The sequence below is a fragment of the Triticum urartu genome, chromosome 6 (assembly GCF_003073215.2).
Source record: "Triticum urartu cultivar G1812 chromosome 6, Tu2.1, whole genome shotgun sequence".
In the NCBI taxonomy this organism is placed as follows: domain Eukaryota; kingdom Viridiplantae; phylum Streptophyta; class Magnoliopsida; order Poales; family Poaceae; genus Triticum; species Triticum urartu.
In genome coordinates, this window is record NC_053027.1 from 516369598 (window position 1) to 516382585 (window position 12988).

At 44.4% G+C, this 12988-nt stretch overlaps 2 protein-coding genes across 2 annotated transcripts; both read right to left on the reverse strand.

The window, feature by feature from the left end:
• Positions 1-3446: 3446 nt before the first annotated feature.
• LOC125514733 lies at positions 3447-5209 on the reverse strand. The gene is made up of 2 exons (XM_048680085.1): positions 4137-5209; positions 3447-4028 (listed from the first exon to the last, which is right to left on the reverse strand). The coding sequence occupies exons 1-2, from the start codon at positions 4960-4962 to the stop codon at positions 3697-3699; spliced, it is 1158 nt and encodes a 385-aa protein (XP_048536042.1). The 5' UTR covers positions 4963-5209; the 3' UTR covers positions 3447-3696.
• Positions 5210-5323: 114 nt separating this feature from the next.
• Positions 5324-12680, reverse strand: LOC125514732 (outer envelope protein 64, mitochondrial). Its single transcript, XM_048680084.1, has 13 exons — positions 12330-12680; positions 12086-12238; positions 10945-11069; positions 10063-10188; positions 9565-9750; positions 9321-9465; positions 8217-8385; positions 7432-7566; positions 7147-7347; positions 6425-6552; positions 6291-6342; positions 6101-6170; positions 5324-5783 (listed from the first exon to the last, which is right to left on the reverse strand). The coding sequence occupies exons 1-13, from the start codon at positions 12584-12586 to the stop codon at positions 5701-5703; spliced, it is 1830 nt and encodes a 609-aa protein (XP_048536041.1). The 5' UTR covers positions 12587-12680; the 3' UTR covers positions 5324-5700.
• Between the last annotated feature and the right edge of the window lie 308 nt (positions 12681-12988).

Here is a 12988-nt window from a genome sequence, read left to right on the forward strand (position 1 = left end):
GGTGTTAGCAATCATAGAAGACTAAATGATGGTTGAGTATGTGGACTTGTCTAAAGGCTCCGATATGTGACCCTTTCTAAAAAGATGATGAATTGTAGTTGCAAAGTTGACTGAGAACATAGTTTGTTTGTCTCTAATAGAGTTTATGCTTCATACTTCGATAGTGTGATGAATTGTCACTTATTCATGAGAATTTTATGATAAAAGTTCTATGATAAAAGTCTCATGCTTAAGTTTGTTGCTGTTATAATAATCAACATGATGATTCTATGTCCGTATTTTGTTTTTATCGACCTCTCTCTCTCTCTCTCTCTAAGCATGTGGACATGTTTTTCGATTTTAGTTTTCGCTTGAGGACAAGCGATGTCTAAGCTTGGGGGAGTTGATACGTCCATTTTGTATCATGTTTTCCTACTGTTATTTATGATGTTTTATGCATAATAATGCATTTTGGAGTAATTCTAATGTCGTTTCTCTCATAATTTGCAAGGTACACACCAAGAGGGAGAATTCCGGCAGCTGAAAATCTGGACCTGGAAAAGCTATGTCAGGCTACCTATTTTGCACAACTCCAAACAAGCTGAAACTTTACAGAGAATTTTTATGGAATATATGAAGAATATTGGAGCAAATAAGTGCCAGAGGGGGCCCACCAGGTGGGCACAACCCACCTAGGCACGCCAGGGAGCCCAGGCGCGCCCTGGTGGGTTGTGCTCACCCAGGCCCACCTCAGGTGCCCATCTTCTCCTATATAAGTCATTTTGACCTAGAAAAAATAAAGGGATGACTTTCGGTTTGGAGCGCCACCGTCTTGAGGCGAAATTTGGGCAGGAGCACTTTTGCCCTCCGGCGGAGCGATTCCGTCGGGGAACTTCCCTCCCAGAGGTGGAAAATCATCCTCATCATCATCACCAACAACTCTTCCATCTTGGGGAGGAAAATCTCCATCAACATCTTCAACAACACCATCTCATCTCAAACCCTAGTTCATCTCTTGTGTTCAATCTTGTTACCGGAATTATAGATTGGTGTTTGTGGGTGACTAGTAGTGTTGATTACATCTTGTAGTTGATTACTATATGGTTTATTTGGTGGAAGATTATATGTTAAGATCCATTATGCTATTTAATACCCCTCTGATCTTGAGCATGTTTATCACTTGTGAGTAGTTACTTTTGTTCTTGAGGTCAAGGGAGAAATCATGTTGCAAGTAATCATGTGAACTTGATGTGTGTTCGATATTTTGATGGTATGTATGTTGTGATTCCCTTAGTGGTGTCATGTGAACATTGACTACATGACACTTCACCATATTTGGGCCTAAGGGGATGCATTGTGGAGTAGTTATTAGATGATGGGTTGCGAGAGTGACAGAAGCTTAAACCCTAGTTTATGCGCTATTCCGTAAGGGACCGATTGGATCCAAAAGTTTAATGCTATGGTTAGGATTTATCCTTAATACTTTTCTCGTAGTTGCGGATGCTTGTGAGGGGGTTAATCATAAGTAGGAGGTTTGTTCAAGTAAGAACATCACCTAAGCACCGGTCCACTCACATATCAAATTATCAAAGTAGCGAACACGAATCAAATCAACATGATGAAAGTGACTAGATGAAATTCTCGTGTATCCTCAAGAACGCTTTGCTTATTATAAGAGACCGTTTTGGCCTGTCATTTGCCTCAAAAGGATTGGGCTACCTTGCTGCACTTTTATTACTACTATCATTATTTGCTCGTTACAAAATATCTTGCTATCAAACTACTCTGTTACTTACAATTTCAGCACTTGCAGACATTACCTTACTGAAAATCACTTGTCATTCCCTTCTGCTCCTCGTTGGCTTCGACATTCTTACTTATCGAAAAGAGCTACAATTGATCCCCTATACTTGTGGGTCATCAGCCCACACCACAGAGGTTGCTCGAAGCCACAGGAACATCCATGCCAAGCATAAGAAGTTTCTTGGAAAAACCTTGGATCTTGATATGCTATCTCCAACCTTGGGGTCAAAAATGACTCTCAAGAGGTAGTTAACTGTAAAGATCCGTTCACGGAGTCCAATTGTCGTTACAAGATTTTCATTATGTTTGAACACAAGCTCACATTATATAACCGTGCCATCTTCTCCTTATTGGACATTTCCTTCTAATGTACAGTCTCAAAGTTTTGATTTTTTTTGTGATTTTTTTTTGCACCTCAGCAAACTCACATGTACTTGACTTGTACACCTTGCCATTTAACATCTACGGGAAGGATCTAACACATCTTCAAACTGCATTGTGGTAAATAATTATAGAGTTAACTCTTCATTCAAGTCTTGTTGGAGAGCCATCAAGTCAGACACTTTGTAGTTCTCGCGAATGGTATCAAATACTTCCTTGGAGTCAATATACTCTCAATCTATTCATCTCATTTCACAACTTTAGGATTCCTTTGCGACAAAACTATTTCTAGAAATCTTGTTAGATTCTCTCATTGAATCCTGGATGAGTTCAGTTGCTTCTTCTAGAATAAGAACAACTTGGTCTTGCTTCCTTGCATAGTTATGCAGACATGTCTTTGTAGCCTATAGCAATGACATCAACAAAATCCCTTGAATGTTCTCTTGGATATCTTCGTTCGACTGACTGGATTTGCTTTTTTGTTAGCCCCCTTCATAATTGGGAGATTCTTCATTTGTTCAATATTGGCATTTTGAGTCGGTTTTCTCTTATAGATGACCCATCATCCTTTTGAGCTTGAACAGACAATTTCATTGTGCCTTGTAAGGTTTCTTCAAGTTCATCCTCAGTTGCTTTACCCTTCCCTTCTTGCTTGTTGGAAAAAACTTCATGAGCTGGGGGCAGCAGGCAGAATGGCCCTGCTGAAGCTCCACCACAAAAAATCAATAGGTTATACCGTTCAAAGCGAGATAATTTGCAGGAAGGGCGAGGAATGCCACTGCCGGGGCATCCAAATCATTGGCATCTGTATCCATCAGAGAACCAAGCACCGTTGGAAGGACGAACTCCATGAAGAACTAAGGTGAAGTGTAAACCTTTTTGTTCTCTGATATAAAATGTACGGTAGAGTGATCAGGATATGAACACCAAGAATCTGTTGTAACCGGCTTTGCTAGCTATTGTAACTAATCATTAGAATAAGCTCCCACGTACCCAAGTATGGTTGCCATTATAACCTTGTCCTGAATAGCTGTTGCCCAAATTCATATTCTTGAGGAAAGAGGTTTGACGTGTTAGAACTGCATATGTATTGCCTATGTTCCCAAAGTTGCGGATGTTGGAACTAGGAGTTTGGGTTTTTTTCTTGCTCCTGATGATTCAGCAAATGAGCAAAAGGCCTCGTTCTTTTCCTTTGTATCCATGCATCACTTTTATGAACTTGTTCGGCGTCGTTACTCGTTACGCGATTTCCTCGGTCCTTTTGCTCCACTTTACTGCTCAGGGAAGAGTAAAAATCTGTTGGGTTTTCTGAAGATAGTAGGGTTACAAATTTGCACACGCCTGCATGAACAGAGTCCAGAGAGAGAAAAAATGCAGATTACACTAGCATAACTTGTGAACTTCCCACTCTGTTGTACTAAAACTAAACTTACATACACAGGTACTACTACGTAGTAAGTTGCTCGATCGAGTGGCACACACACACAGTTGAGCATCAGGCAAAAGTGCTCCGGCGTACGTGCTGGCTGCTGGTCAGGCGAGGAGCTTGCGCGACTCGGCGTACCATCGCGTGTAGCAGCGCTCGAGGTTGGGCCAGTCGGTGTCCGGGCAGGCGGCGAAGTGGTGCAGCCACAGCGCCAGGGCCTCCTCCTGCTGCTCCCACCGCAGCTTCTCGATCAGCTCCTCCAGCACCGTCACCATCTCCGCCCTCTCCCTGCCGCTCAGCACCGGCGCGTCCGTCCCGTTGCTGCCGCGGCAGAGCAGCGGCAGCCACGACCGCAGCATCGCCATCCGCTGCTCCGCCACGGCCGCCTTGCCCTCCTCCTGCTCGAACTCCGCCGCGTTGGCGTGCCTCAACAGGAACACTGCACCGACAGCCAATGGCGTCCGCGTGCGTGAGAGTGCATCTTCTTCTCATAATAGTTTTAATTTCTAAAGGAAGAAGATGGTTTGCACGTAGTACGTAGACGTACCAGCCAGCCGGAGCAGCGCGACCTGCAGCGTGGGCTCGGCGACGAGCGCGTGGCTGCCGAGGCGCGACGCGGCGCCGAACTGCACGGCGGCCTCGCGCGCCGCGCCGCACTCGGCCATCTTCTGCCCGAGCCACAGCAGCTCGGCGGCGAGCTTCTCGGCCGCGGGGCCGCCGAACGCGTCGTTGCCTTCCAGCGCGGCCACGGTGGGCCTCCACCACCGCACCCCGGACCTGACCGCGCGCACGGCCAGCTCCATCCCGGGCGGGCCCCACTCGCCGCCCGCCGACGCCTCCAGCTGCCGCAGCGTGCGCTCGAACGCGCCGGCCAGCGCGGCGCGGGTCACGGCGGCGACCCGCGCGCCCACGTTGTTCTCGTCGAGCAGCCGCTCCGCGAGCCCGCGCACGAGCTCGTACTTGCGGGAGGCGACGGGGAGCCGGGATGCGACCCAGAGCACGTGCCCGAGCGCGCGCTCCACGCAGGTGGACGCCACGGCGGCGGTGGCCCCCGCGCCCGCGCGGTCCCCGCGCAGCGGCGGCGGCAACGAGGGCGCGAGCGAGGGGGGCGGCGGCGGCGGCGGGGGCGAGAGCGCGGAGAGGAACGCGAAGAAGAGGGAGATGAAGGCCTGCGTGGCGAGCAGCGCGAGGCGGCGGAGCACGGACAGCGCGCGCGCCGCGGCCACGGGGAGCGGCAGGAGGAGTATCGTGGAGGTGGTGGTGCCATGCTCCCTGGACGACGGCGAGAAGGCCGAAAGGAAGCTGGCGGCGAGGGACACGAGCGGGTCCATGGGAGTCCGGAGCTGGTGCCGGCGCTGCTGCTGCGTCTCCATTGGACCGATCTCCAGAAGAAAGTGATCTGTGAGGTGCAAAAAACGAAGGCGTCTGCTTGCTTATCGAAGCCACTGCCCGAACAGCACACACCCAGGTCGCGCGTGCTCACACGGACGGACGCGCAGAGGGGGGAGGGGACAAACTGGAGGTCGCCGTCGGGCGACTCATCGGTGCAGTTTCCTTCGACCAACTGGCGTGAACCGGCGGTCTGGCGTCGAGCGTTTGTCCACGGGGGAGATCGTGGTTCAGTCGTTCGTGGCTCTTTTCTGGCAGTTTTTTTACCGCCGAACCGTGGATATCTGTCTGGTGTTCAGTGACTTATCCTTCGCTTGTGGTCACGTTTCTACGGAGGCAGAGTGGTATGAGTTGAATTGCCAGTCGTTTTAGAATTTCTTGGTACATACAAGGAGTTGAGAAACCGTTATCACACGTTGCCGTATTGGATGGCACCAAGTAAAAGTTTTACAGCCTCAAAAACTTGGAGTGTTTCTTGCCACAGCAACTGGCCTAACAGTATCTCAGCGCGCCAGTTGTTTCTGCTGCACTCAGAAGATGCCAACATCTTCATGAATTTCACGCCAATTTTTTTTATGAAACGCAAACAATGACACTACAGAAGCAAAGTGTTCAGTGTCTTTGCGACCAATTCTTCTCACGGAGCAGAAGGGCTCTTTCCTTTACAGACTAGTTTGATCCCAAAATTTGACAAGTTGCGGGTTCCAGCTCCGCCAACAGAATCACCTCAGGTGTTTCTGTAGCCTTTTCTCTGCTGCAAGGGCTGTTTTGTTCTGCGGCTCCAAAGCTAAAGCATGCCTGAAATCTGTACACGCAAGGCAAGACCAATGAGATTGAGAAAAATGAATACCACTATTACAGAAACATAAGCTATGCTATTGCTGCCAACTAGTTTTACCAGAACATCTATAAATAAAATCACTCTACTCCTGGCTATTTCCTCGAAAAGAAAGTGAAATCAGTCAACTCAATGTTAAGCCTAGATGGCTACAATCGCCAGTTAAGCTGGCTTCAACCCTTTACCAGCTTTGCTTAGCGACCAGCAAGAGTATCATGAAAAACCCCACTGTTTCAATCAGATATATTAGTAAGAAATAATTGCATGCTAGAAAATTTCCACACCTTGCAGAGCTTCTTGGTAATTCAAAACACTTTCTTTTGCGGTACCTCGTCGTAGGTATGCTTTAACATTCTGAGGCAACAGCAGCATAAAGAGAAGAAATGTGAATATCTGATGTCACCATAAATAACAGCACAAGACGGTAGTGATATTTTGTAACCATGGAGAAGTGACTAACAAAAGGCCACTTACCTTTTTATCCAACAGTAAGGCCTGGTCGCAATCCGCTTCAGCTTGCTTGAAACTGCATAAGATTCAAAATGCATGAGCTTGAAAGTGCTGATTTCAGGGAATCGTGTTCAAAGGTAATGATATTGAAAGCATACCGGCCAAGTTCCAGATAAGCAGCTGCTCTATTGCAATAGTATGTCGCATTTGTGTCGTTCAATTTGATTGCCCCGGAATAGGATTCAATAGCTTTGCTCCATTGTTTTCTTTTGAAGGAATTATTTCCCTGTTAAGCAAACATAAAACCAAATTGTGGATTGCGCAAACCATGAACATGATTGAACACACGAAAGCTAGAATTTTTTTATTCTTTTTTTATTGTTATTTTCCAGTGCTTGGTAGTCAATGCACAATCTCCTTATATATTTATACTACTCAGGGTTTGGACTCACACTCGATACAGGATTAAAAAATTATTCGTGCTCACTGAGTACCAATATCAGTGTATACAAATCAGTGTGTAGGACCAGATAGGAAACGGGCACAACTAACACAATCTTACACTGGCTGGCCCAACTTTCCTGAACTACCGCATAAAACTTGATTATTGCCAACAAGGAATGGCAAGGTGTCATTGTCAACGAAAAACTGATAAAGAAACAGGAACAACACAACCCTTAGCAACAAAATGTCAACATATCATTCATAAAAAATGAACATTTTAAACAGCTACGATGCATCAAAATCGCCATTGGTTACTGATGAGTGTGAACCTGGATGCCCAATTATGTGTTCTTGGATGGGAAAATACATACCCAAGGTAACATGATGAATGAATTCGTCTGATGCATGCACTGCTACAAATGTGAACGAGATATACCTTTTCTTTCAACAACTCTGATGTATCAACATCACGATCAATTACTGGTGGAAGTGCCAACTTGGATGCCAAAACTATTTGTTCTTGGACGGCTGAATACATATCCAAGATAGCACGAAGAAGGAACTTGTCTGATCCATGAGCTGCTACAAATGAAATAGATATAGGATGATCATTGTGATTTCCCAAGGGAACAGTGGCCTGCAGAAGTGAAGTGGGTCATGAATTGGTCGTAAATTTCGTAGGAAAAGAAAAGAACTACCTGAAAGCAGCTAAATAAACTACCTGGCAACAGCCTGAAAGTGCAGCAATGCTGACAAATGCGTACATTTTATCTTCAAATTCGGATGACAATCTCTGTTTAGAGTTCCTTTTCAAAGGGTGTCCAGCCATGGTTGGCAGAACTAAAATTCCAGTATCCTAAATGGCAACACATGAAAGAGTAAGCAGAAAAACTCCATGAACCTTTGATTCAAGCCAATGGCAAACTTTAAAATCTAGCACGAATGCTTATGGTGACACAATGTGTGATAATGGCACCTCACGCTATAAATTAAATAAATTGTCATTTAAAGAAACAGCTAAAACCAAATTAAATCACATAAAATTCCAGTGTTTCCCTTTTTTCCAATCTAACAAAGGCATGATTGTAATGGAATGCATAGAAAGATCCACTATCCCTTCCTTAACATAATCCAGTCCATGTAAGAATAGGTTGTTGTGAACCAGCGCCAACCTGACCACCAGGGTTCGACTACTGTGGGTCAAAAATTATTTCCCAGAGTGACTAGTGTCTGGGTCGTTCTTCTTTAAACAATGCCACCAGGAACTAGTAGTGCCTGGTTGGTCTAGTAAACACAGATTGTTGTTGTCCAAGTACCAAACAAATAACTCTGATGGTCACTAATTACTGCAGTATGATCTACAAGTTATATGGTAGCTGCTTATAACGGACCCCATAAAATCGGTATAGCTGAGTACATGTAGTTGCAACTGTGAGGGATAGTCAATAGCCAAAACAGTAGTCAAACCATCGCAAGCTGCAACTAAGGAGTCAAGTGGCAGAATACCTTTAGAAGATTCTTCAGTGCAGCTCGCCATTCAGTTCGTACAATGTACAAGGATTTGATGTTGTCGTCTGTGAAGTTTACAGCTTGTAGTACACGAGTAGATACTTCAAGGCCAAGCTTGGGTTTTACAGTGTTAACCCAATCCTCATGGTTTGCTTTGAATTCATATCTGAGTAGTTGATTGACATATAAATTTCGAGGTGATCAATTCATGTTCAACTACATCTTCAGATGCAACTGGCAAATAAAGAATAATCTGTACTACATCAACCCCTTGAATACTTTGCATGTATCCATCAAAAGTCCAAGGTACTCCCTCCATTCCTAAATATAAGTTTTTTTAGAGATTCTAATGTGGACATACGGAGCAAAATGAGTGAATCTACACTAAAATACATCTATATTCATCTTATGTAGTCTATATTCAAATCTCTAAAAAGACTTATATTTAGGAACGGAGGTAGTAATCTAACTGATTGCTGGAAAATAGTGCACTAGTAACTAGTGATAGCTGGTGCAAATGGAGCAGACAGACCACTCAGCACCAACAACAGGTTTGCTGTTAATCCCATGGAATCAATTATCACAGGGCTAAGGCCCACAACAATAAATCTAAATCAGCAAGCCAGCAGCCATGACTTCAGAAACTACTGTAACTGGTGGACACTATTCTTACTAGGATCTCACTAGTCACAACTAACTAGAATGTGTAAGGTACAATTTAACTACCTGAATACCTGAATTAATGGTCCTGCCCCAACTTAACACCGATGGCTGGACTCATTTAATACAAGATGAACCAGTAAACTAGCACTTCTATCATAAAGACCCAAGCAATTTGGCATGTCAAAGAATTCAAACTTAGGACTTCTTTACTCGTTAATTCAGGCCATAGAGAGGATACTAGTATGCAGTGATTCAACAAACTTCGATTAGGCTACAGAAATATACCAATGCTGGCATTACTGTACAAATTATGATAACAAATGTTTAAGCTTTCAAGGTCGTGACTCAGTATATTTCTTTGTATATTTTTCCAGGAAAAAAACCAATTTGGGTTTCATCATTTGATTTCACCAGGTGCCAAGAATTATTGAAACAAACCTCTGTAATAACAGCATAACAGTGCAGAGAGCTTTCAAGGCTGACTTTCCTTCTTGCAACTTTGTAGAAGGTTCGCAGAACTCCTTCAAGCTAGGTACATTTGAACAGATATACTGGCCAATATTGATGTGCTTAGGTGGCTGAACTGCAAGATGTGGAGTTGAATGTCTCACACTTGTTTGCACAAAATATATAAACCTAATCACCGGCGCATTTAAGAAATATAGACATCAGTATGGCTTACATCCATAAGGTAATGTACGGACAGCATTTTCTATGACATCCACTGTTTTCTGGTTGGGAATCTTTAGCAACTCAAAGCAATCATCAGCAAAAACCAACTGCCTTTTCCCCCTAAGTCCACATGCAGCAGCCGGTAACAGAGCATCTCCAACACGACTAAGTATATGAGGATCTCGTGCAAGCCATCCTAACAAGGATCAGAAAATCAGTGAAATAAGAAACAATCTACATGGATGTCCAATTGAGAAAAACAAAGCATGCTGCCATCCGACTTCAATAAAAGGTCTCTTAGCTCTGAGTGAAGACTGGTCTTCTAATCTATAGTCATACTATGATATTTTGTAAAGATGGGGCATTAATCGTAAGGCCTTCACATGTTCTTTGTTTGGTGGGTACTATGTCATATATAAGCAACTTTTGCTATAGGTCACATAGATATGCTTGTCACAGTAAGTAATAAACATGAAAACATAAACAATTGATAAGTGTAAGAAAATACCAATGGTGTCTAGACTATGTGAATTCGGTAAGGTCCCAAGAGTAGACACAACCCCATGAGAAGGCCGGAAACAAAGAACACCGCAGAAAGCTGCTGGAATTCTCAGATCACCAGTTGTATCAGTACCTAAGAGATTCAGGGCTTACAGCGTCAGTTTGCATGTGGAATATGAACGAATATCTCTAGGAGACAGCCATAATAATCAAGCACATTTTGCATCAAGAACTTATACATGGAGAAAAGGACAAAATGTATAGTGAATTGGTGATTGAACACGTACTAAGATAAACATGCATGATAAAAGTATCACAAGGCATGAAAAGAATAGCCATAAGATTTTGTAGCAAATATTTATATAGTAGTTGGACCTTTGGTCAAAGTTAAATTTTGGAGAACATGTGTGCCTTGGAAAAAAAGGTAGGGAGTATCATAGATATAAGAGTGCAAGGACACTCTGGTAAAAACAAATGCAGGGAGATGGCCAATTATTCAGGAACTCATCCTGTAACCCAACCAGTAACCAGATATTATAATTAATGTCATTTTCCCCCAAGCCAATCATCATGTGATCTTATAGGGTAGGACACAAGGATCTTACAGTAAACACAACCATGCTAACTACAAGGTTAGTGACTGGAGCTATAATTCTGATCATGCTATATTTATATGACTTGATAATATGACAGATGCATAAAATTGTTAGTCATATACTCATATACAAACGAGATGCAATTTCCAGTGGAAGTAGATTCACAATCAAAAAAAGAAAGAAAGGAAGAAACCTAGATAACCACAATTGAGTACAATAAGAATAGACGCCAAGTTACAACACATGTAGATTGCAGAAGTTGTAGATGTGTAAAAGTCTTTTTAGAAAAATACCAAGAGCGAACTCGACAAGCTGCGCAGAAACTGCAACAGCGGAGCCACTGCATGACCCTCCAGGGACAACTGATGGAGATGCTGGGTTAATTGGTGTTCCACAGTGTAAATTTTCTCCAGTAACACTGTAAAAACATGTTAATTGATGCAGTGTTAGAATTCATCATCTATCTAATGCAGAACACCGATAGATAGATATCTAGTGAGTCTTAGTTGAAGCCCAAGGCCTGTTAATGATTACTATGAAAAAAGAATCTTGTTAAAGATTTATGTACGTGCACGGTCATCTGAATGGAATGGCTAGAAAAAACTACTCCTTCCGTTCACAAATATAAGATGTTCTAATTTTTTTTCTGAATTGGATGTACATGGACATGCTTTAGTGTGTTTGTCCACTCATTTCAGTCCATATGCAGTCCATATTGAAATATCTAAAACATCTTATATTTGTGAACAGAGGAAGCCGTTATTTAGCATATTGGAGTTCCAAGGGATACTAAAGGTGAATGCAAAACTTAGCATAAAATAAAACATGATTTACAATGACTCAAACAGTGATTTGAGAATTATGATTACGAGACCCCCAACAGTAAAGTAACTTTGCTATCTTTGCTACGATCAGTTGGCCACCAACCAAATGGACACAGGAGTTGACTGTCTCAACAGAATCTATCTTGCATCGGCTGAAGTTAACATTGTCACCACGAACACCCTTGATATGCACCATTTTACTGCAATCATAGGCCTACTGCAACACTTCAATCAATAGCTAAAGAATACCCCACCCAATTTGAGCAAGTTATGCGTTTCCTCCTCAAGACACATTTACTGCACATCAAGTTTCCAAATAGACTTAAACAAGCACACCTCAAGTGTAAAATAAAGGATTGCCTTTGCTACTATAAGTTAAAGATATGTGCTTAGTTTTTATTTCAAAACCAAATAATCTGGTTTCAGCACCTCAACATTGTCCAGAAAAGTCACCCTGAGACAACAGATCTTCTAAAACAGCTATATTCCTATCGATGTATGTGCAAAATCCTATACAAATTCAAAGATCTGTAAGGATGAGGACACCCAAATGTTAAAGTTGTACTGTATTAAGCAATCAATTCAATTAGAGAAAATTTCAATTACGAACCCAAAGCCGAGTTCATCCATGACTGTCCTCCCGACGCAGGTAGCCCCCTGCTTCAGCAGAGCCTTGACGGCCGCCGCCGTGTGGCTCGCTGCCTTGTGGGTCCTCTTCCAGTCCGGGTTTCCGAAGCCGGCTACATAGCCCTCGATCTCGAAGCTGAAAAACACGACACAGAGAATAGGGGATCAAAACCACGGCGGAAAACCCGCGATCCCGCGGAACATCGAAGCAGAGCTGGGGGGCTCACTTGTCGCTGACCGCGAAGGTGAGGTACGGGAGCTGCTGGCGCGCCGCGGGAGGCGGGGGCTGCGGCGGAGGGGCGAGCTCGAGGCGGTCGCAGAAGGCCCCGGAGTACGGGGGCGGGCTGGAGTTGCCGCGCAGCCACCTCCGGCGGCGCCGCGCGACCTCCGCGAGGACGATGACCCCGGCGACGGCGACGCCCGCGACGATCCAGGCGCGGGGGTTGGAGGACGCCGTGGCGCCCGATCGCGCCGAGGAGGCCATGGGGGGGGCGGGGGCGGGGGGGGGTGGCTAGGGTTTAGGGGGGGTTTAGGCCTGCGGAGTGCGGAGTACTGCTCGAGAATCAGCGCGGAGTGGGGAAGAAGAAAGAAAAGCTTTTTGCGTTCTCTTTTTCCGGCCGGCGGCGAGCCTATGTGGGGCCCTATGTCAGTGGCACGGAAAGGAAGAGTCTTCGGCTTGTTTTACAAGTTGATGATGATGATATGGGCCAGGCCGACACGGGCCTTGTTTTCTAAGAAAAAAATGAGGGACCTCTGTGAAAAAAAAAAGAGCCGACAAGGAAGAACAGGGATAATACGGCCCATCAGCCCACGATAACCCAAAAACCAAAGTGTTATTTTCATAAATCCCTAGTTCAATCCTTGTAGCTTTATTTTTTAGAGTAGT